The 26,178-nt window shown below is 39.0% G+C and overlaps 1 protein-coding gene across 1 annotated transcript in view; it reads right to left on the bottom strand.

Moving 5' to 3' along the window:
• Nucleotides 1–26,178, bottom strand: part of Gpr158 (G protein-coupled receptor 158) — a 376,347-nt gene that overhangs the window by 23,359 nt on the left and 326,810 nt on the right. The window contains exon 7 of the mRNA XM_059263676.1: nt 5,759–5,997. Within this exon, the coding sequence (XP_059119659.1) occupies nt 5,759–5,997 (239 nt within the window). The remainder of the gene's footprint in view (nt 1–5,758; nt 5,998–26,178) is intronic.

The raw sequence follows: 26,178 nt of genomic DNA, 5'->3' as shown, positions 1-26,178 counted from the left end.
TCTCAAGCTTGCATAACAAGCACTTTATTGAGAGTGAGCTCAGTACCCCGATGCCTTTTAAACGTGGTGAATTAAAATTCATAGCAAGGGATGCCGAGCTCCAAAGCCTTTCCAGAGCCAGGACACATGCCAGGTGTTGGTGGACTTACTCTCTAACGGGTCCTTGTCTGGGATAGTTATTATTTCATATGACTACTACCAAAAGGACTTGTGCATTAGTGATACAGACAGGTGGAACAATGTAGGAGAACAGAAGAGGAAGTAAAGCCCGTGTAGGCTTTTCCTATCTGCTCTTGTGCTAGATAAGGAAAGGCAGAAAAATATTTCTCAATTATGTCACTTTGTACCACATTTGACTTGCATAACCTAAATTCTGGCAGAAACTGAAGAAATAGTTCAGTGCTTGCCCAAGTCTGTACTGAAGTCTGGTGTGTGTGTATATAATCACGAACTAGAATGCATAAACACCCATGATGATACCACCTATCAACTGGTTTCTTTTCTTTTCTTTTCTTTTCTTTTTTTTTTGTTAGTTTGTTTGCACCAAAGAATGAAGTACATCACCAGACCATCTTGGCTCCAAGTCTAGAGGCTCTACAGTGAAGGAAGGACCTGGCCTGGAGCAGCTAAATCTAACTACAAAGACTGTTGGGTTGGTGAGATATGATAAAGTTTAATTCAGGCCTGGGAAGTCGACTCTTTTCCCATCTTGCAGCTGACTTCGCACTGCAGCAGTTACATTCAGAAGGAAACACATGACTAGAAACTTTTTCTTCAATGAGTCTAACTGGGTTTTTATTTAGTTGAATTTTTCTCATTAACTTTAGAGAATACTTCCCAGTTTCAAACTCTTTCTTCAGAGCTCTTAAAAGACAGTGAAACAATTGAAATTTTCATCAAAAGTAAATAAATTCTCTACATCTTTAATACTTATAATTATAAATAATTATAACTATACCATTTAATGCTTTTTAAGATTATAATTTTTATTTGTCATGCCAAATCTGTACCAACTTTTTATGTGGACTACCGGAGAAGTCAGATGTGACCAAGTCTTATAAATATGGCCATGGCTGCCAGGTGTGCTGGGGCATTCCTGTAATCCCACCTTGGGAAGGTAGAGGGAGGAGGATGAGAAGTCCAGATCTAGACTCAGTTAGCAAGTACGGAGCTAGCCTATTCTCCATGAGACCCTGAACAAAGGTATAATAAAAATGAACCAAAGCAAAAGGCTGGAGAGTACCAAATTAGTTTAGAAGCCTCAAAAAATGTATTCTAAAAATTTGAGCATACATGTTTATATTTAAAATGAATTGAGAACAGTTGTGTAATTTCTGGATTTTTTAGTTTTAGCAAGTTCCTTCCTCCTAATCCAATCTTGGCCACAGAAACTACAATGAGAGAAAGAGAGGTGGGCTTGTTTTTCATTCTTCCAGCAAATATTTGTCAAGAGTCTGCAAGTGGCAGCTGGCTTGTTGAGTGTCAGGGAAACAGTGTGAACCACACAGCTGTACAGCAGTGGTACTATGGATCACGTAGCTATCAGAGAAGGGAAAGGTGAGGGAGAGGTGGAAGGATGTACTCTTCCACTTCTAATAGTGTACAGAGAGTGTTTAAATGTACTCCAGAAAGTTTAAAGTGGTGAGTGATATCATAATCAGCATAAGTACTTCAGAATATTATAGATAGAATCCTCAGAGGCATGGAAACTTAGAGGAATTGTATTCTGCTCTCAAAAAATCCCAGTGGGCTCAGACCTCCTTGCTTTACATGTTCTGTTCTCTAGAATTATCCAGAATTACTGTAGAAATCACTCTTTGCATATTTTCTTCTGCTAGGGAGATATTTGTTACTTAATGAGGTTTTTTCCCCCCGCTGGGGACGAAGAACATAGTAATCAAACAGTTGTATATTCCTTAATCATGAGAATATGCTTAGAAAATGATGAATAAAACAGTTTTGTCATTGTGTGTACATCACAAAGTACACTTATATCAGTGTAGATGGTGTAAGTCAGCCATTCAGTGTGTGTGAAGTATGTGAATGAATGTGAGAAGTATGAGCTGCTGTCCTGGCAACACAGCATCATGTTTTATAGTAAGGCTTTTCTAGGCAGGGGTACCCTCTAAAACAGTGGGTGTGAACTGTCAGTCACAACCCTTTGGGGGTCACATATAAGATACCTTGCATATCAGATATTTATATTTATGATTCATAACAGTAGCAAAATTAGAGTCATGAAGTGGCAACGAAAATAATTTTGTGATTGTGAGGCCACCACAACATGAGGAACTGTATTAAGGGGTTGCAGCATTAGGAAGATTGAGAACCACTGCCCTAACAACAATGATGGATGGTGGAGCACAGTATGTAAGTATGTAATGCAGCCTCTTCTGTCATATCAGGGGTTATGCACTACACTGCTATACTTTCATACAAGTACTATGTTCACTCACAGCAGCACCACCAAAACACACTGGCTAAGGCATTATACGGTGCCATAACAATAGCCATGCCACCACTGTGTGATAAGAATGTTCAGTTTCATTATAATTTTATGGGACCACCATTATATATAGAGAGACTACTATTAGTCAAAATGTAATTGTGTGGGCATGATTGTACAATAAAAATAGTCAGCTGGGTGGTGGTGGTGCACACCTTTAATCCCAGCACTTGGGAGGCAGAGCCAGGCGGATCTCTGTGAGTTCAAGGCCAGCCTGGTCTTCAGTGCAAGATCCAGGACAGGTACTAAAACTACACAGAGAAACCTTGTCTCAAAAAAACAAAAAATAAAATAAAATAAATAAAAAGAGTCTAGTATATTAAACAGCTATATTCGAGAGTCACAAAAGAGCTAGGAAAAATGTGGTCAAAGTAGATTTCTATGAGATTTTGAACGCAGGGGAGTTTCACACAACAGGTCTTAGAAAGTGAGAAGGGTCACGGGGAATGGGGTGAAGTGTTGGTTAACTGCGTACAGGTTAAGATGGCTGCCCACTAATGTAGTGTGGGCAATAAAAGGTCAAAATGCGTGTGGACTTGGGAGATTTATAGATGGGTAGTATTGTGTTCCCCGAAATATTGTGCACGCTAATAAACTTATCTGGGGTCAGAGAACAGAACAGCTGCAATACTAAACATAGAGGATAGGCAATGGTAGCACATGCCTTTAATCCTAGCATTCCAGAGGCAGAGATCTACCTGGATCTCTGTGTGTTCAAGGATACAGCCAAGCAAGGCCTCATGCCTTTAATCCCAGAAAGTGAGCCTTTAATCCCAGGGAGTGATGGCAAAAAGCAAAAAGGTGTGTAAGGCGTGAAGACCAGAAACTAGAAGCTTTTAGCTGGTTAAGCTTTCAGGCTTTGGAGCAGCAGTTCAACTGAAATTCATTCTGGATGAGGACACAGAGGTTTTCAGTCTGAGGAAACAGGATCAGCTAAGGAATTGGCGAGGTGAGGTAGCTGTGGCTTGTTCTGCTTCTCTGATCTTCCAGCATTCGCCACAATATCTGGCTCCAGGTTTGATTTTATTAATAATTCTTGCTACAGGTAGGGAAGAATCCTCTATCTGATGTCACCTACTTGTTATGCTTGGGTGTTGGTTGTGTTTGAATGGAAAAGTGAGGCATGGAGGCATGGGGCAGAAGGAAATTAAATCAAACTAGAAATGACCAGTAGGAGGAGGGCTCTAGTGGTCTGAGGTCCTGATGAGCACCATGGAACGGCCAGAGCATAGCTGGGGTTTGTTGTCTCTAGGCTGCAGCAAGCTCATCTGATTGTAACCTCAGGGTCCAAGTTACACATGACAGCATAAAACCAGGTCCATCTGCCATCATATTAAGCATGAAGTGCTAGGCCCCAGGTACCAGGGTGCTGACTGAGAAGATTTGGAGTGAATCCAAACTATACATTTCTAACAAGTTCCCAAGGATGACACACTGGGACCACTCTTCTAAATCTCTCCCTTGTAAATGTTCCAACCCACAAGTCACTGGATTTGGCACACCGTACTTTCTATAAGAGCACATAATGAAAGTAATCAAAATTGAATTTATTGGCTCATTATACCATTTTCCTAGTTCTCTGAATTTCTGATGTTTTCAATAAATTTACCATCAAGCATCGTTCATAATGTGTTCCAACATAATGTATTCCAACTCTTTCTACTTAGATGTCTCCATCATGTTTGACATAATTCCCACCCACCCCCATCTGTCATTCCTATCAAATGTTACCTACATATCTTTATAATAACCCAAACATTACCCATGGCTCAATGTGCTTCTACATAAAGATTCTTGGGCTCTTGTCCAAAACATTTTGTCTTCCTTCACTGAAAAATTATTGTACCAAAAATCTTTTCACTGTACTTTGTTTTCTGATCATTTAATAATTCCCATTTCTTTTTAGTAACTAAGAGTAAACACTTGGCCAGCAGCATAGGCCTTTATACATTTCATATCTCCCAAAAGGTATTCAGCACAGCAGTAGAGAAGTTAGAAGTACTGAAGTGAATCTTACTGATAGCATGTAATTCTTACTTTCCAGTAAAGTTTACTAAATGCATTACAATTCTTAATCATACATCCCCATTTATTTCTGCAGAGTACAAAGTAAATTTTTAACAAGTCCTGATTGCATAGGAAGGTTGTGTGCAAAGGAAGCAGAAACACTACATGAATCGACCATGCTGTCTCCGTGTTTGCATCCTTATGTGTGCTCAGCATTGTCATTTTCTTTTGATAAACATAAACATAGTGGGATTTTCTTCATAATAATATGAGAAAATGTCTTTTTCTGCTTTGGTTACCTTGAAAAGCATCAAATAAAACATTAAAGGGTTCTGCTGAATAGAAATTTGATATGTATGCAGTGTCTTCCTTCTCATAACCACACTAGAGCCAAACCCAGAATTGCTTTCTGTCGTTGCTGTTTGCTTATCTTCTGAAAGCTAAATTGCTTAAAATACATTCTCACTACAGACATGTCCACAGCCACATGGCTTCATCATTACAGTATCAGGGTTATAAATGTCCTGAAATACCTCGCTTAGGAGAAGACTCTCTATTTGAATTGTGAACTAATAAGGACATATCTTGTTAGCTTCTAGAAAAAAAAAAAGCAAGGAGACAGAAAATGCGAATTAAACTATTTTACTTTTTACATATGCCCTTAAAAGAAGGTTGGTTGGTTGGTTGGTTTGGCTCACAAATAGGAACAACAACAAAGTAATAAAAGCTTCTCTCCATCTTTTGATTTTGTCATTTGATCCTGGACTCCAAGAGAATTTTCGTTAGAGATGAATATAGGGAAGATAAATTAATCATAGGTTTTAGACAGTTAACTATTCACCAAGAGTGAAGTCAGATCAATATCATAAGACCTCTGGACAGAAAAAATACCAACATTCTTCTCACCTCCTACCACCCAAGAATATAAATCAAGATGGCTACTGTTAATCAGCTAGAGACCAATCGTTAATTTCTCTGTATATAGATGTTGCCTTTGTTCTTGGCATTTCGTACACTGTTTTTTTTTTTTCCAATAAAGGAATGAGCCTTTGGGAAAAAAGGAAAGTTTTTGTTTGCATTCCATATATCATTACTATCATTTTTGTAATGTCGCTGTTACCAAAAATCACATAAAAAGTCCTTTAAACTTAAAGATCAGACTTGACAAGGCTTTTCACTAGACCGATTTTGATGCTGTTGAGAAAAGGATGAGACACTCATGCAAAGCACAAGGTGACCACGTACCAACTGCTGTCATGTAATCCCAGCGGTCAACGAGGCACATGTTGAAGGTGAGGTGATCAGATGTTTGCCCTTGGCCAACAAGCGAAATATCCCTCTCCAAGTTCTGGCACATAGAAGAAGTCCAGCCAACAAGAAACCAAAACACTACCAAGAGTATTACCGCCAGCATCCTCATGACTCTACCACCAGTCATGTATGGAATCCTTTGTGCTGTTCGGGAAAGAAAAACCTTCAAGACCCTGGAAATGAAGAAGATTAAAATGTGAAGGTAAGTCAAATGGTCAGAAGGAAAATCTTTAAAATATGGCATTTTAAGTCTCAGGAAATTTGAGCCCAGCTAAAAATCACCTGTGCAGTTTTAAGATAAGAAACCCACAAACACTATTGTTCATATTTTTATTAAATTTCACTTTTGTTCCAATATTATTCTAAGTCAAATCTTCCTGAGCTACTTGTTTGTTTCTATAATGGAACACTACTACTGTTATTTGTCTGTGTCTCATCTGATGTGGCTTCTTCTTGTGGTTATTTTAATCACACTATCAAATAATGCAGTGTCATGAAACAATTATAAAAGAGCAACTTAAACATTAGATTAAGTCAGTAACATCATGTTGTTAAGGAAGAAAGTTCGAATGAGTTATTTGAAAATGTGGGGTTTTTTTTAATGGAAATTTTCTTTTCTGTAGAGATGGCTCAAATGGCTAAGGTTGAGAACTACTGCACTCTATGACCTAAGTATTGTTCTACTTCTTTCTTTTTTTTTTTTTTTTTTTTTTTGGTTTTTCGAGACAGGGTTTCTCTGTGTAGCTTTGCGCCTTTCCTGGGACTCACTTGGTAGTCCAGGCTGGCCTCGAACTCACAGAGATCCGCCTGGCTCTGCCTCCCGAGTGCTGAGATTAAAGGCGTGTGCCACCACCACCCGGTGTATTGTTCTACTTCTAAATATTGCGAGAAGGTAAAAATCTAGTTTTACTGTACAGACCCATCCACTCTTCAATTCAATCTCTAGGATACTCTCAGGTTATTTTAAGCTCCCCACCCTCATCCTAATATCCCACAGAGCTGTGACTGGAGATTCTCAATGCTAAGCAGTGGGTCTCCCAGTTCCTTTCCTTCTAAGGTGTTCACACATTCCCATTTCATTTTAATTTTTAGGTAAAAGCTTCTGAGCACTGCCAAGCCTTGTAATTGGCAGCTGAGCTCTCACTGCTGTGCCTCCAACTGGTTTATCTGCTACTTGCTAGGAGCCTTTTGTATTTGTCCCCAAGCAATGCCCACTGTTATACTATAGGATAGAATTAAATAGTCACACAATTATATATGATTATGACATACAACCGTAAATATTTTTATAAAGTCTTCCTGAAATGAATCTAACAGCTGCTAAAATAAGATGTTTTCTTGGGGGAAAGTGAGGAAACTATAACATACAGAAGCAGTAAGTAAACATAAATCTAAAGTCATTCTATATTCAGGTGACTTCCAAAGCTAAGTTCTTGTTCTCATTTTAAAAACCAATATTGTGAACACAGTGTAGCTACTGTGACAGTGTAGGAGATAAGGCATCTAGTGACTTATGCCAGAAGAACAATAGATGTACATATCAGACTCACAGTAAAAGAAGGGGTTTTATTTCAAAGACTGGTGAATGGCTATTTGTGTGTCATAATTCCAGCATTTATGCACTTCCTCCTGTCTTTAAATAACTTTACCAATATGTGGACCAATTATGAATTCCAACCATTTTAGATTTAAAAACCTTCCATTCCAATTAGCTAGTGAATAGGCTCAAAAAGAACTCTATATTACAAGGGATGAAGCTTTTTGAGAAATTAATATTTTTCTAATTCTATTTTTTTTAATAAAAGAAACTTGCAGTCACTAAATATACAGACTTGCTTCTGGCTATAGCAGGGTGGATTCTAAACTGGGAATGACTACATCTTCCAAACGGCAATCCTGCCTCTTTTGCTGGTTTTCCATATTTTAACTAGGGCAGAAAAGGAGAAAACCACTCCGAATTTAATATCTAAAACTAACTTTAAGGAGAAACAATAGCAAGCGTGTGTGAGGCTTCATGCAAGACTATGTGGGGAACAGGGTATGATTTCTGTCTTCTAGAATACAGCTTCCAGTCAGGGCTCAGGAGTCCCTGTGGGACCCTGTATCTGTGGGAGTTGGGAAAATTTCCTAAGAGTACAAGGTTTCTGAATATACGAAAATAAAAAATTAATGAAAAGTCAAATGGGTATTGAATTGGAGGTATTTCTGGCCATGATGCCCATGTTGCGCGGCATCATTGAGGTAGCCTCAGTGCTGGTTCTGAACACAGAACATAACCCACTTTGCACTGTGCATACTGTCACACCACGTGACACCAGCCAGTGTTGCTAGAAACACATTGGCTCAGACCAAACCGCTGCATGCCGTGAACTTCAGTGTTTTTACTGTACACTTGAGTTTTCTGTTCCTATGGAAACAATGACCTAAATATGGAAAACAAAAACTATTACAATTTTCTATTGTCTTTTTGCTGCATGTGCCACATTAGTAAACCTCGGGTTGCTGTCTTAGAATATTTTAAAAATTGATTTTTTTTTTTTTTGAGTTGCTGACTTGAACTTTACATGAAAATCATGAAGTGACTTTTTTCTTGGGGTTGGGACAGAATTTTTGAAATGGCCCTAAAACATACTTCTGCTGTTTTGTACTTTAACACATACTTATGAAAAGTTGCAGTTCACCACCAATTGTAAAATCAAGATATCGAGCAACCTGGAAAAATGCTGAAGGTGCTCTGTTTCCTGCATTATCAGATATATCACCAAGATTTAACTCTTCACATAAACAATAAGCAAGTATATTCATTTAATTTATAGTATTATGTGAATTTTCCTTATCTTTTCACTTATTTTTACTTTTTTAAGAAGTTCATGCACGATATTGTATTTAGATCATTTCCACCCCTCCTTCTCTCCATCTCCAATTCCTCCCATCTCCCCCATTTCCTCTCAAATTCAGGATCTCTTCTTCTTTCTTTGTTAATGTCACATACACACACTGTACTGAGTCCATTTAGTACATTCGTTTATAGCTAAGCACTTGGGCTTGAATAATCTATTCAGTAGCTCATCTCTGGAAAAGACGGAGTCTCCCTTTCTCAGCAGCCATTGCCTGTAGCTCATCATACGGGGTGGGGCCTTGTGAAATTTCCCACCCATACTGGCATATCAACTGGTGCTATAATTATGCAGGTTTTCATTAGGTAAGCATGTTGTTGAGATTTCACAAGTTCCATTTTCCTGCGGTGTCTAGAAGACACTCCCGAGCAGCAGGCATCCTATTCCCTAGCGCTCACCATCAATCTGCCCCCTCTTCTGCAATTTTCCCCGAGTCTTAGGTGTAAAGGTTGTGTTGTAGATGTATTAATGATGGCTGGGCACCCACAGTTATTCTTTGCAGTTTGACCGATTGTAGAGCTCTGTAATAACCTCCACCTGATGCGAAAAGAAGCTTCCTTGATGAAGGGTGAGAGCTGCACTTATCTATGGATATAAAGGTAGGTCTTTAGAATGCAGTTAGGAATTATAGGAAAGTGGCAGTAGGAGATTCTCTTCTAGAATCCATGACCACAATAGCCACAGGTAGTTGCCTGGGTTTTCAGTACCAGGCATGACTTTCCTCCTGTCGAGCAGAACTTAAATCCAATTAAGCAGCTGCTGCTGAGCCTCACGATAAATGTGCCTCTATTGCACCACTGGGGATATCTTGTTAGCTGGTCATTGTTATGGACTGTAGGCTTCATAGTTGGATGGGTCTGTTGATTGCTTTTCTCCCTTGGTAGCTTGCATAGCACCTTTGGATGCTATGAGCGCTAGTCCTCAGGGAGGAGGCTTCCAGATCATTTCCAGCTTGATTCTTCAAGTCCTTGTCTGAAGTGTACAGTGTCTTCAGCAATAGGGACTTACCTTCAATTTCTGGCAGGCAACTGATGGCAACAGCAATAGCCTATATTGTTTGGGGAGTCTCTTGAACCCTGATTTCATCTTTAATAAATTGTAAAATTAAACATATACCAAATAATTGTTTTAATTAAAAATGCTTGAGGCCAGTGAGATGGGTCAGTATGAAAGGATGCTTGCCACCAAGCCTGATGACCTAAGTTCTATCCCTGGAACCCACATGGTAAAAGGAGAGAATCTAGTCCCCAAAATTGTCCTCTGACTTCCACACACACATTGTAGCGTGTGCATACCCATGCAACATACACACATATGCACACACTAAATAAATAGATAGACTAATAAATAGACAGATAGGTAGGTAGATAGATAGATAGATAGATAAATAGATAGATAGAGATAGATAGACAGACAGACAGACAGACAGACAGATAGATAGAGAGGTAGGTAGATAGATAGATAGATAGATAGATAGATAGATAGATACATAGATACATAGATACATAGATACATAGATACATAGATGATAGATAAATAGAGCATATAGACACAAATAAAATGTTTTTTTGTTTGGTGCTAGGGATAGAATGTAGGGCCTCAGGTACACAAGATTTTCCCTTACTGCCGAGTCATGCCTCTACCCCTTTCAATTTAATTTCATTATGATTAATTATAAGTAAGTTATCAGTGTATCTATTTTACATACCTATACCTAGATATACCTAAATACCTAGGTTTGTATAAAATTTTCCCATATAGAAAGAGGCCATGAGGGCTCCTCAGCTATTGGTTCACCTTGGTGCATGAGCTGGCTTTTTGGAACCTAGGGCCTATGCTGAGACAATTTGCTCAGCCTTGGTGCAGGGAGGAGGGGACTGGACCTGCCTCAACTGAATGTATCAGGCTGGGCTGCCTCCCCAGGGGAGACTTTGCTTTGGAGGAGGGAATAGGGGGCAGATTGGGTGGGGAAGGCTGGGGGGTGGGAGGAGGGAGGACAGGGGAATTCATGACTGATATGTAAAATTAAATTAATTATAAAATAAAAATATTAAAAAAGAAAGAAAGAGGCCATGCATAGAAAAAGTTTAATTAACTCTCTGTTTTAAAGCTTCCATCCTAACTAGAAATAAGTCTGAAATTGTTACTATTGTATGAAAGTCCCAGAAAGTAATAAAATTGTTATATTAAAAGTAAAATCAATGGAGGGAATAAAGAAACTGTTATTATATAAAACAATATATAGTCATGTAGCTGGTAAATCTATTAATCTAGTGGGAAGCTTGGTGTTGGATCCAACCCTTGCTGGAGATCCATACCTAGAAATGGTAGAAAGTGACAAGATGTGAGGAGGGAACAATGTAGAGGAGAGACAGGAGAGTTATCGTGAGAGTAGCAGCTGATGGAACTGCTTTGCAGGAGGGGGTGTTTGCTTCCAAACCTTGCCCAGGACTCCTGGGTGCTTTTCAAGTTCCTGCAGGATGGCTTATTTTTTTAAAATCAGATTGAGAACTGCTGCTTGTTGGAGAAAATTACTTCTTACCTATGCTTTATTTCTGCGACAAAGATATACAGAATGATTTTTTTTTTCTGATACCAAATGTTCATAGAAACTCTGAAGTCCAGAGAGTGAATAGTGAATTCATTAAGTACCTTATAGTCTCTTTCAAAACACTTCTTAATCTCATCTCATCCCTTCCTTTCTCCTTCCTCCCTCCGTGTGTGTGTGTGTGTGTGTGTGTGTGTGTGTGTGTGTGTGCGTGCGCGCGTGTGTGCGCGCGTGTGCTCTCAAGTGCAAGTGTGTGTACAGGCTAGAGGTTGATGTTGGGTGCTGTTTTCTATTGTTGTTGTTGCTGCTAAAGAAAGGGTTCTCTCACTGAATCTAGAGAAAATCAGTTGGCTAGACTGACTGTCCAGTGAGCCCCCAGAATCTGCTGCCTCTGCCCTCCCACCCTGCCTCATGTGTATCAAGGACTCTATCACAGAGCCATCTCCCCTGCCCCACGAATCAGATGAATTTTGATTGCACAGGAAATCAATATGATGTGAGTTTGGATATTTTTAATAAAGAAATCCCATTTCCAAATTACCAGAAATGCTTATGTTTTCCAGATGACCCTTGGGTACTCATTGTACAACCTGATAACTCAAGGTTGCTATAAATCCCAAAATCTCTTTTCTAGAGAGGAGAAAACAAACAGCAAAACAAAGCCCACAACTCTCCTAGCACTGGTTTTACAACTTTCAAATAAAATACCGTAACAACAAAGTCTAAACCCTTTAGAATGTGGATTTGTTAAATGGTATAAGATGCATGTCTAGACACGCCATAAACAAAGTGGGGAAACCCTGGTCTATCTTTTAAAAACTGAGCTCTCCTTAGTTTATACTAGTTGGGCCCTAGAAACTAAATTCTAAATATGATTTCCTAGACGTGCATTTGTGTAAAACAGCTATGAAACACATTCATACACACATACACATACACCTATACACATAGACACGTGCACACATACATACACACACAACACATACACATATACATACACACATATACACATATGCACACATATATACACACACAAAGTTTCTAATGTTAAAGACATTTCTATGATCTTTTCACAGGTAAATTTTTCTTTAATTTTTATTTTGTTTTTGAGATAGGGTTTCTTGGTGAAACAGTTCTGGCAGTTCTGGAACTTGCTTTGTATACCAGGCTGGCCTTGAATTCACAGAGATCCACCTCTCTCTGCCTCCCAAGTGCTGGGATTAAAGATGTGTGCCATCATGCCTAGCTACTTTAAATTTTTTAATTAAAATAAAATTACAGCTTTCCTTCCTTCTTTCTCCTCCCTCTCCTCTATTGTTCCCCCTCCCCTATTCCCTCTCAAATTCATAGCTTCTTTTTCTTTGATTATTATTAATATGTATATATACATATATATGTATAAATAAATGTATAAATGCAGCTGGCTGAGTCTTTTCAGTGTTGCTTGTATGTATATATTGTTGCTTCTGTGCATGCATGTTTTAGTACTGAATTGGATAACCCTTTAGAGGGCTCATCCCTGGGGCAGACTAATTCTCCCTCTTAGTAGTTTTAGATTGTCCATAGCTTTTCTTTATTTGGGGTAGGGGTGGGACCTCAGGACATTTCCCCACATCCACAGTGGCATGTCAGCTGGTGTTGTCATTGTTTAAGCAGTCACATGGTTGAAATTTCATGGGAGTAGGCAAATGTTTATACAACTCTCTTTTTTTTTGCGGGGGGAGGACGGGTTACCATTTGTGAAGGAATAAGAATTTAGAATGAAAAAGGAATGCATAAAGCACCTTTTTGTTTTTCATTACCACTGGCTCACACATGCGTGAAAAAACTTGTAATTTTGAAGACAGAGGGTACCTGTCCCTACCCTCCCACTCTCCACGTTTCTAGTTTGAGCTCACACAACTACTTTGTCAGACCTTATATTTATGTTCCTATCCCATCCTTCCGGGATCTAGTTGATACTTTTCTCTCCTTACCATGTGGGCTTCCAGCTCTGGACGTGCATGAGGCACAGGCTCCCACTGTGTCACTGTACCCTGGTTTTCCTCCCTGTCGGTTCCTTTTCAGTCTTGGAAGCCATCTCCTTCCTCAGCCTTCCTTGCACGTGGCAGTGTTTTTTAAGGACCACCTCGATGTCACTCCTGACACTCATTTTTTTCTACAGAGCACACCCAGGCAATTGTATCTACTCCTGTGTCACTTGTCAACTACCAGTCAGTCCCACATCTACATATTCAGCTCGGAACCCTCTCCTGAGCCCAAGATCAGTGCACTCAATGGCCTACCATAGACAAGCAGATCCCCAATTAAAACCCTCCCTCACTCTGCCCTCCAATCCACTTGGCTGTACGTTACCCATCTCCATGGATACTGTGACCTAATTGTACAATGCAGAGACCTAGGAATGAACTTTGGTGTTTTCCCTTCATCTGCACTCCAGCAATCAAATGAATCATCAAGGATTTAATTTCTATGTCTTCACTGTCTTTCACATCCTCCTGTTTTTCTCCATCTTCACTGCCACTGTATAGCTCTTGTCCATTAATTTGCTCCCATGGTAATGTCCTAACTTGTCTCCTTAAGGTCTTGAAAGTCTATAATCCACAGCATACACTGAGGCCACATGGTCTTTCTATATCTTTTTTCTAGTCATGTTCTCCTCTTTACAATCCTTTCGTGGCTCTTTACTCAAATCTTAGCTCCTCTCTCTTCTGGTAAAAGCCCTCTGAACAGTGGCTTCTCCTCCCCCAGCAGCTGTCTCTGCATCTTCTCCTTCCTACAGCCCTGAAGCTCCCTCTGGATGACGTGCAGGGGTCATCTATCCAGGCAATTATTTCCACCAGGCTTTAGGAGGGTGAAGGTGATTATCCAAATAGATTTCTCAGGCCTACAAAATAATCTTCACTATTTATTATGATATGGCCAAAATTTAACAACTCCAGTAAAATAAAGTTTCTATTCTTACGAAATGTGCATATCTTTGTGATTTTTCAACATCTCTTTAATTTGCAAAAAGGAATAAACCTATTCATCCTGAAGCCAGCCCGGCTTCTATTCCATCCAATTAACCAGAGGGACCCAACACCATGAATGTTTGCCTCTGCCTTTAATTTCTACTAGTCTCCTGAGAAACGAAGCATATGAAAGGGACTGAGTCGCTTCCTGTCACTCTGCTTCAGTGGTGACAAAGCCCCATGTTCATTTGATTTTCATCAATTTTTCAAAACTTCATTTTCAGAACTGAAAGCTTCTGATTTGTTCACTAAATGGATTTTCAGATAAGAATTAGAGAAGGATGAAAAGCATTGGCATTATCTGGAGGAAAATAAGTTTTAGCCTTGTCAAACATGCAACTGCCCAAGACTGTTACATGCACTTTCAATTACTGCTACTGTAAGAAGGAACAGTCGCAGCTGGGCTCTCACATGCACTGCCAGTCTCCAGATGTGCTCAAACTTGGACCTCACGTCATCATTCCTTTCTTCTCGCCTTATCTCAGCTAGGTAGGATAAGGAGGAACTGTGACGAAGAGGAGGAAGGGACAAAGGGAGGAGACACACAGACCTTTCACACATCCTCCTGAATGGTTAGAGTTGGGAGGAGCCTGAAGGAGCATCTAGTTTGATTCTACGCCTGTGTAGAGAGGATGTGGAGGCCCAGGAAGAGGAGTTATTCATCCAGATTAACAGCTAGTAAGCGGCATAACAACGACAAACATTTACTCTCTTATTAGTAGGTTTTAGTATTTTACCAAAGGGAAATTGGTAGCCTGCTCAGAACCGTAATGATTTTATACAGCACATGACGTGGCCTCTCTGAGCACAAAACATCTCATCATGTACAGTGGATTCTCATTATGAGGAAAAGCAGATTTCTAATCAGAAACATGAAGGATAGGGCACAGCAGAATGACATATTCAAATTGTCTAAAGAGAAAAATAGGGAAGGCAGAAACACTTTGCTAACCAAGAACCCATGTCTGGTAAACTTCTCCCTCAGAATGAAGGTAAAATTAGAGTAGTCTCAGATAAATAAAAAAAAAAATACACTCGTTTGTCTCTATTGAGCATGCCCTCTGTGAGATGCTGGAGGAAGGCTTTACACAGAAACAAAAGGACACAATATAAAAACTCAAAAGCCCATGGAGATATGATACCTCTGGTAAAAGTTACTAAGTCAGTAAATATACATGGTATTAATGCATTTTAACTTGTGACTCTTTTTACCTATGTGACTTCAGACACTAATGTAAAGCAAATATAAATATATGTTGACGGGCATGTGATATAAGAAGTCATTTCCAACATGAACAGTGCCAAAGATGACACAAATATACATGAGTAAGTTTTTTATATTACCCAAATCAAGTTGGATTAATCTGAAATAAATTACTATGAATTTAGGATATAATTATAATCTCCAGAGAAGTCACTAGGAGAACATCTAAAGCATGTACAGTAAGATGAGACCAGAATGGCATACTAGACAGTATTGATTGCTCACAAACGTGGGTAGTCATGGAGGAAGGAAGGACAAAACAAATGGTGTTTGCTGTAAAAACAAATTGCCAAACGGAAGAAGTGCTGCCTTGCACGTTGCTACATTACATGTAAATCGGCTGAGTTCTTCAAGCAGAGTGTGGAAACGATAGAACTAAGTTTTTAAAATGATCCTGTATGTTGCCTGTAAGAAACTCACTTTGGGTCCAGAGAAACAAAGAGGTTGAGATTTAATACGTGAAAGAAGACCATCTATACAAATAACAACCAAGTGAGAGTGAGGCTAGCTAGAACAGTATTAGAACAAATACACTTTAAGACAGGATTCGTTGAGATGAAGAATGCCACAGTAATATTGAAAAACTGCCAATCCATCAGGATGAACAAGGGTAAATGTGTAGGGGGGCTGAGAAGATGCCCAGTGGAAAGGTACTGGCTGCAGAAGTGTAAGGATCTGATTTTGCATCCCTGGCACCTACGTAAGAGCCAGTGTTAGCGGCGTGCACCTGTAACACTGGTGCTGGGGAGGCAGAGGCGAGACCTAGGGCTCTCTGGCCAGTCCATCTAGCTGAAACAGAGAGCACTAGGTGGAGCAAGGGCCCTATTTCCAAAGGTCAGGTGAAGAAGCAACTGAAGAAGGCAGTCTGAGGTCAACCTCAGACTTCCACATGTGTCTGCATGGTGAGTACATCTGCACATACAAAGTGAGCACATACACATACATTACACAACTCTCTCTCTCTCTCTCTCTCTCTCTCTCTCTCTCTCTCTCTCTCTCTCTCTCTCTCACACACACACACACACACACACACACACACACACTTGATCAATAGGTAAATGCATATCCATCAAATAGCAGAGCCTCATACTATACGAAGCAAATTCTAACATAATTGAAGAGTAAAAGTAATATACAGACACTAACAAGAAAACAGACTATGAACATTATAAACCAAGGAGGTGTGCCCAACCCGTTGCCATATGCCCCAAGACACTTACAAATGCAGCCCAACACAAAATCAGTACCCAATTAAACCTTCCAAAGTCTAAACATGTCTTGTCAGCATGCACAGAATACCCAGAACAGCAGAACACTCCTCAGAGTTCGTGGACAACTACCCAGGACAGACCAAAAAAATCCCAGTCAAGTTAACACCATTGAAATCATACAAACTATCATCTCGGGACACAGTGGATTTAATTAGAAGTTAATAAAGTAAGGGGATCTGTAAAATTACCAAAATATGAAAATTAAAAAAACCCTCTTAGCCAATGGGTGAAGGAAGAAATAAACAAGGACCATTAGAAAGAAATTTGTGATGAATGGACAAAAACTCAACACATCAAAGCTTGAGAGTTGTAGCAAATTCCATGACTGTGGATTTATAGCTGCAAATGATGATTGTATAATAAAAGAGCAAAGAAATTAATAATCTAAACTTCAACTGTAAGGAAGCAAAGACCAAACTGATTCAAAGCAGCTGAAGGAAAGGAATAACTAGAGTGGAAATAAATAAAAGGAGAACATAAAACAGCAGAAACCCTCAATAAATTGAAGCTTTTTTTTTAAATCAACAAAATAGACAAACCTTTAATAAGACAAAAAAGGAGGAAAAATGAGGCAAATCAGTCTCAGAATTGTGATTCAAAGTGGAGACACTGCCCCTGACCTTACATAAATAAAAATGGGTGCAAGAGAATACTAAAAGCTATAAACTATGTTATGTGACTGTAACTTTAGTGAAAAACACAATGTTTCTTATTCTTTCGGAAAAACAGGTTGTTGTGTGTGTCCCCGAACACTGGGGCCCTTCCTATTGGAATCCTGGTGTATCTACCAACTGCCACCCTATGCTTCCTCCCCACCCTGAGTCTGCCAGTGAGATTCCCCAGGCTCCGAATCTGAGCTCTGCACTAGTTTTTCAGTGATGTGACCACTTCAAGATGGTATAAACTGTTATTCATCCACAGAAATCCAGCGTGAAATCATAGATTCATAAGAAATGATGGAGGAAATATGATCATATGCCTTGTTTAATTCCATCAAATAATAATAATAATAATAATAATAACTGAGGTAAGACCAGACCTTTCTTTAATTTGACATACATGCCTGTTTTTAAAACTGCTCCCTTGAAGCAATTTCAATGAAGACATTTTAACAATATTATAAATAAACCAGGTCTGCTGCAGACCTTTTTGGTTTAAGGTCTATCACAAAAGCTTAGAGAGAACACACTGAAATGCAGATATTATTGGTCCCTCCTACCCGTCTCCTGCCTCCAGCTTACTGGCAGAAACATACTTCAAACACTGTTAGGATTGTCAGTCCTCCTGAAGACGAAGGAAATCATATCATGTGTGGGACTTTGACGTTTCTTCCTTTCCTTATATCTATAGTAATTTTCAACTGGACCATTTTCTGCCAAGTATCTCTTAAAATGGGTTATGTTATCATAGGTGAATTATTTAGCACTGATTAATCAGCAAAAATAATCTAAAATATTTTTTGTTACACAGTTGTTTTTAAAATTTAACATTTCAACTACTTAATATACCATGTTATTATACAACATGGTTTGCATAAACTATAAAAACACATTCACTACAGATGGTTGCTTAACTGAGCCATTTAAGTGAACAATTTTATTACATTCTCAAAGGGGGAACATCACTAATTGCATGGTTTTGTAGACAGCATTAAGAGGGGAATTCCTTAGACTAGCCAAATGCAGTAGAGTTCTTCAGAGCAAGAACAATGTCAAAAAATTAAAAGCTGGGACGACAAACACAAAAATGCTCCAGAGAACCTTTAGCAGCAAAGTGGTTGGCCAGCATTCCCAGGAAGAGAACTGAGGCTGAGAATAAGTTTCATCGGCTAGACCCCAGTCAAGCAGGCATTCGATGAGCTACATTAGAGCCTGAGCAGTTGTGGGGTCTTCTGCCGCTTGTTGAGGCTCGTGACTGAGTACCAGCTACAGTGTGGTTTGCTGTTGGTCCCAGAGCAGGTGTTTTGTCTCATACTTCTCAGGATGGTGTTTAACAAGAGAAGGTGTTTGAGCTGTCAATATTTAAACGGATCTGTTCTTGTAACTTAGCTTAACAGTCTGCAGAAAACTTTCACCTCTCCTCACATGGATGAATATCATAAGGCAAAACATTTTCAATCACGGCTACTCAGACTAAAGTGTGGCAGAAAAATAACAGCACACATTTATTTTTCTTTCTAAACACCGTTTTGATCAAGGGTATCAGACCTAATTTCCTCTACTTTTTCGGTCTCTGTAACAGAGCTGTACAGCAAAAGAAAGCTATTGGTCTGCCAGGGAACCGCAGGATGATGACACAACTCTGCAAGAATAAGCCTGCTATTTAAGATAGGTGCTCATATTAACAAAGAGCATTTGTGTACTCACACCTTCGATCTATAATTAATCCCATATTGAAGGTGCTTTAACAAACAATATTTTTTTAAACTGAAATTAACCTTTGCATTCACCTTAGACTATCCACAGTAAAATATACTGGATCCATGAACTAGTAGGAAGGGCATGCAACCTCAGAAGTAATGGGGGACCAATGTATGTTATGTACCTAGAGTACATAACAACCTCTGGGTTTCATAATGCTTTCAGCTGATCAGAGGGTTTTTGATGCTGACACAGAAGATCTTTCCATGGTGGTTAATGAAGCTTTTAGAAATTAGTTCTAAAGTGCCGCTGTGGTTGCTCTTTGGATATTGACTTGTCCACACTTTCTGTTGACACTTGATTTACAATTCTGTGTAGCAAATTCATTGTATCAAATACTCATCTATTGACATGCAAGCTGATTCCTCTAATGAAGATATAATACACAGCGAAAAGAAAAGCTAGAAAAGCATGAACAAATACAAAGAAAGAAATGAAAACCATCTACACTACCACTAGTCATTTATAAACACTTTCAGAATTTGGGTGAATTTTAGTGTATTTTCTATGCATACATACTTTTGTTTTGATTTTTTTGTTTTTCAAGACAGGGTTTCCCCCTGTAGCTGTGAAGCCTGTCCTGGAACTCACTTTGTAGACCAGGCTGGCCTCGAACTCACAGAGATCCACCTGTCTCTGCCTCCTGAGTGCTGGGATAAAATGCATGCACCACCACTGCCCAGCACATACATACTTTATAAGATCATTTAATGTCTCTCTTGCTTCCTTCATTGGAAATGCTCTGAGCACTGCCATAAAACCTTCTGTATTTGTAAATGACATGCTCGCTGGTAGCACACACTACTTAATCCAACTATTTCTTTGATATTTCAATACTATTCTTACGGTTAAATCTTTGGATATACATTTAACTTTTACTTTAGATTTGGGGTGTATGTTTAATTTTGACATTAAATTTTGAACATACCTGTGATGTTGACTTTAGATTTTAGAAAGTAAAATAACTTAGTTTTCTTTCTAAAAATTTTTTAATACATATGACAAAATGTAGCTGGATTGTTCTCACTTTTTACCACTTCATTTAGTGTAGTCCCAAGTGTCTTGTCTCAGTGGATACCTGCTTTCTTGGCAGTTACATGTTCTAGCAAAAACCCTTTCCAGTCAAAATCAGCACACTAGACCACATTTTCTCTAATTAATTATTACTTTTTGAATATTTTTTCACTAATAAAGGTCAGTTACATATTAACTTTGGAAAATCATATGTTTAATTCTCATCTTAAAATTAGATTGTACTTTTTAATTGTTGAGTTATAATAATTCCTTGGATCTTCTGGATTCCAGGTGTTTATAAGAAACATTAGTTCGCTGGGCGATGGTGGCGCACGCCTTTAATCCTAGCACTTGGGAGGCAGAGCCAGGCGGATCTCTGTGAGTTCGAGGCCAGCCTGGGCTACCAAATGAGTTCCAGGAAAAGGCGCAAAGCTACACAGAGAAACCCTGTCTCGAAAAACCAAAAAAAAAAAAAAAAAAAAAAAAGAAACATTAGTTCAAATATTTTCTCACATTCTTAGGTTTACTTTTTACTTTCTTTATAGTATCTCCTGATGCACAAAAAAGTGTGTGTGTGTGTGTGTGATATGTTAATGTGTGTATGCACATATATACATACACATTGGGGCCAGAGATTGACAGTGGCATGTCTTCAATCACTGCTAACCTTATTTGCTGAGAAAGGGTCACTTCATTGAACCTACAGCAAGCCATTTCAGACAACCAGCTCTGGGACTCTGCCTGTTCCTACCACCTCGCAATGGCGTTACAATGCCTGTCTTTTTACCTGGGTGCTAGGGATCCAAACAAGGGTCTCTGTGTTTGTGCAGCAAGTACTTTACCTACTGAGTATCTACCTAGCTTCCAAAAATCTACAAATTTGAAGTTCAATATTTTTCTTATTGCTTGTGCTTTCACTATCAACCCAAGGATATGAATAATTATGCCTGTATGTCTTTCCAAGAGTTTTGTATGGTTAGTTCTTACATTTGGACATTTGATCCATTTGGGATTAATTCTTGCACATGGTGTCAAGTAGAAGTATAGCCTCATTCTTTTACTGTGGTTATCTTTCTGCCCCACACATAGATAGCAATTTCCAGTAGCATTATTAGATAGACTGTCTTTCTCTATTACATTATCTTACCTTATTTATCAAATGTTAGTTAATAATTAATTCATGGATTTAGCTGATATACATTTTCTTATTCTAACACTGTATTTCATTGCTTGCTGTTGCCTTGAAGTAAATTCTTTAAAATATTTTTCTCTGTTAATTAAAGAAAATTATGTGTTTGGGTGTTTTGTCTGTATGCGTCTTTGAAGACAGCATGAGGCAGAAGATCTGAGACCAGAGTTACATATGATTGTGAACTGCCATATGAGTGCTGGGAATTGAGTCCAGGTCCTCTGGGAAGAGTAGCCAGTGTTCTGAACCTCTGAGCTGTTTCTCCAGGTCCTTTGGAATGAGCATTGACATCAAGAATTATGAGTCCTCTAACTTTGTTCTTTTGCAGGATTGGTTTGTCCACTCTGGGTCTTTTCCATTTCTATAGAGAGTGTAGGATCAGTTTGTCAAATTCTGAGAAAAAAAGAGGCCTGGAATCTTTGATAGGGATTGGTTAGTGAGGGATATATTGCCACCTCAACAGTGCTAAGTCTTCTAAAGAGCTAATACGGACATCTCTCCATCTATTTGGGTCTCAATTTCTTTCAACGGTGCTTTATAGTTTCCACCACTTGCCTTGTAGTGTTTCTCAGACATACTTCTGCAAACTTACTTTAAACTACTTTAATGTAAATTTTCTTCTTATTTTGAGGTTTCATTTGCTCATGTGTAGAAATGGAATTGATTTTGGATATTGAGTTTTGGATATTGTAATATGGGAGACTCATTTATTAGTTCTGAGTCTCTCTCAGCAGTCTTTAAGATGTTGACCTAGAGAGACATCTGTAATAGAGACAGTTTTACTTCTTCCTTCTATCTGTGAAATTATTTATTTCTGTGGTCTAAGTGTCCAGGTAAGGGCTTTCAAAAGAACATTGAATACAAGTGGTTAATGCTTCCATCTTTGTCTTGCTTCTAACCTTAAGAGGTAACTCTCAACCTTCCACCATTAAGCATCATGTCAGATATAGCATTTTGTAGATGACACACCATCCTATTGTGAGTTTTCTTCCGTTTCTACTTTGTTGAAGGCTTATATATGATAGGATGTCAGATTTTCTCAAATGTCTTTTCTCCATTTGTTGAAATGAACATGTTTTATTCCATATTATATTAATATACTCTATTAACTCTGATTGATGTCTTTCTATATTGACTCACTCTTGAGTTGCTGGGTTAGAGTCCAAGTCATGACCTCTAGTCTTTTTATTTTAGAAGCTAAATTCTGTTGAAAATACTTGGTTAAGATTTTCTTTTTCTGTCTCCATAAGTGATTTTGGTTGGTGTCCTTCCATTCTCATGATACAGTTATGATTTTGTAATTAAAGCGATACTGGTCTCTCGGCATGAGTCGGGAATATTGCTGCTCTTCTATTTTTAGAGTGGTCTGTGAAGAATTGGTGTGAAATCTGTGGTGTAATTCATCATCAAAGCTATCGAGGCTTTGGATTTCTTTTCCCCAGGAAGCTCTTTTGATCATTAATTAAATGCTTTTCCTTATTACAGATCTGTTGAGACTTTCGGGTTTCTCTCCAGTCACTCTCAGTTTTTGCCTTTCCAGGAGTACCCAGAATAGTGGTACTTTAGTATTAAGTTTCTGGGGTTAGAATTCTATTACTTGGGTTTGACATGTGCCAGTTGTGAGTGACAGGCAGGAGAGCAGCCAGAAGTCAGGTGAGCCCCTGCTGCTGCAGGATGATCACAGGTGTGTCTACCAACAAAGATGCTGAGGCCCTGAGCATAGGTAGCAGCACATAGTGGACAGCAGTGAAAGCAGATGCCTTGCAGGAGCAGAGTGCCTTACCTTGGCTTTTAAAGTAGCCTGGCTTCTTCTACTTTTGCTGCATGGAACAAATTAATCTTGCTTCATACTCACTTTCTTATTTACTTTACATAAAGAAGAGAGATATTTCTACTCAAGGACATCTCATATGTGGACAGAGGAATGTGGATAAAGAACATTAGGATAATAATCACATTTGAAAGCTATAGTATGAGAATACTAATTCTGAATTACCAGATGGGTTTTATTTGTTGTTTTAAAAGTGATTGGAACATACATCTACATACAGACATGCAACGAGTTGAAAAGCAAGCAATGAAACTTCATATTTTAAACAAGGCACATAGCCATGAAACTATTTAAACAAATAGTATTTGAAAACAAGGGTCTTTGCTGAGACTTAGACATAAAATATTGATGATATCATTAGAAATGAGAGCATATATAAAATATTTTAAAAATTGAACTCAAAATGGAAAAGCCATGAGTGGAAACTTTATAAAGCACATTTCAAAGTTAAGTGTCATACAAAAAAGTAAATGGAACAACTGGACCAGATAAAATAAGCAAGGCTTTAAGCTTCATTGGCTTTCAGGGTAACCTGCATTCCTGTCTTAGTCACACCTAATGTATATCTGAAAAAGAAATAATCAAGAGAAATTTCACTTTCATTTCAATTTTTATTCAAAGGTAATTATAGATGTTCAGGATTCTGAGTATATACTTTAATTAATAAAAGGCATCTTTTTGTCAATATGCATGCATTGCCCAAGTCTTGTACTTCATAGGAGAAGACGTAACTGAACATACTAATTTATAAACAGTGCATTTCAAGATAGCACCCCTTTATAGTTTCTGCAAATGACCTATTTACATCCACACAATCAACAGCCTTGGCCATTCTGCTGGGGACCTTCAGTGTGTTTGACAGGCCAGGGTCTAAACAGTACCCAGAGGAGGCAGAGTGGCAGGAATGAGCAGAGATGAATATCTTCCAGCTTGTTAGACAGTTTACAATTAAGGAGTAGCTCTTTGAAGCTTAGGAGAATGGTTTTCATGGCTCCTTGAGGGGCGGCATTCATAACAGAGATCACTGTGTGTTCGGTCACAGGGATGTGGTTTTAGGGTAGTTCCAGATACTGCAAATATGCCAAGAAAGGGGAAGTGAGAGCATGGAGGAGAGGGAAGGAATGTCCTGTCCAGCTCTTGGGTTCACAAAGGACTCCCTCCCTTCTGTTAGGTGATTTGAAGTCTTGGGGCAGAGGGTTGCAAAATATAAGGTATGCAGAGCTCTGGGGTACAGTCACACAGAGTTTCTGAGGATTGGCCTGAATCTGAGTGGCCGTAACCTAGCATGGGTCTCTGGGGTGCTCCAAACTGATGTTTTCAACGAGTGAACTTATGAAGCAAATTTCTATTTGTTAAGAGCCAACTGACTTTGAAGCCTCCCTGATTCATTAAATGCCATTTAAAATGATAAGTACCTCTAGTGACTTGGTCTAGAGCAGTGTTTCTCAACCTGAGTCGTGACCCTTATAGAGTCTAATGACTCTTTCACGGGGATTGTCTAAGACCATCAGAAAACACAGATATTTACATTACAACTAAAGACAGCACCAAATTACAGCTATGAAACAGCAACAAGAATGATTTGATGGTTGGGGCTCACCACAACATGAGGAGCTGTATTAAAGGGTCATGGCATCAGAAAGGTTGAGAACCACTGATCTAGAGAGAACCCAGGCGATCAGGTAATAAGCTATGAAACAGGAAAAGAGAGACTTAAGTCCTTTAAAATCTACTTTTCCAGTTTTCTAAGAAGCCAGATTTAGAGTTCTATACTATCACTTTGCTAGAAGGCCTCTAGTTACTCTCCCAGTGTATGGAAAGCAAAGGGTGATGAAAGGCTTGGGTAAATTTTTGTTCACCACTAACAATTTCCTAAGGCTTTGGAGGTTGTTCTGTTTCCTGTCCACATGCACAACTGACGGGGAAAAAGAGACATTCCTTAGAAACAGAGAACAAATCTTTTTCTCTGGTGATCAATGTGACCTTCAAGAAACACCACCCTAAACACTACTCCATTTGAGGGTGTTCTGTATCAAGAGTACTGACCCATAAAGATGAGAAGTCATGGGGGCTCTGCAGAAACATGCTGGGAACAATATCATTCCTAGTATCCACAAAGTAAGTTCTCACTTTCCCTAGTCAAGATGCAGTGACCACAACACTATGTTCAAAGGATGCTATCAATGGTATACGATTTTGGCTGAGGTGGGCACTCGGCTAGATCTGTTTAGAAATGCCTCATGTGAAAAATCTCTTGGTCATAACTTGGCCCCTTGATGTAGTTTGGATATGACAGAGGATATTTCCCAAAGGTTTATGTGCTGGAAGATTGGTCCCTCCACAGGCCATGTCTTAAGGGCAGAACTTTAAAGTTGGGGGGTTTAGTGTGTGAGCCTGCAGTTTATTGGGGTCACTGCTTCTGGATTGATGGATTAATTCAATTATCTTGGGATGCCTGAGTTAGCTGCTTCCTCTTCCTCCTCTTCAACAAGGTCTTGCTTGGACTCACCAACTTCCTACCCAAGCCTGCTGGCTACTGGGGTCAATGATCTGGACCACTATGGGCAGCTCCTAAGTTCCTTCTTGAAAACAGATATGCCTGGCCTCTTGAAGCCCCCCTGGTCTTTTGTTTCTAAATGAAACATGATGTTATTAATGGCCAGAGATACCATTATGCTATTTGGATGTTCAGGCTTCAAAACTGTGAGACAAACTCTATTTCTTTTTATAAAGTTAGGCTAACTTCAATGCTTTGTTATAGTAACTAACTATACAGACTTTAAATATAAAGAGTAAACACAGGAAGACTTGCAGAGAAACCTGTGGAGAGTCTCAGATACTTGCACAGCCACCCAGGAATGAAGGTTGATATTTCTTTGTATGAATAAGGAGTGAACAACAGCACC

This window comes from Peromyscus eremicus, chromosome 5 (genome assembly GCF_949786415.1).
Source record: "Peromyscus eremicus chromosome 5, PerEre_H2_v1, whole genome shotgun sequence".
NCBI lineage: Eukaryota > Metazoa > Chordata > Mammalia > Rodentia > Cricetidae > Peromyscus > Peromyscus eremicus.
The sequence above is the reverse complement of the archived record's forward strand: the minus strand, read 5'-3'. Positions and strand labels throughout refer to the sequence as shown.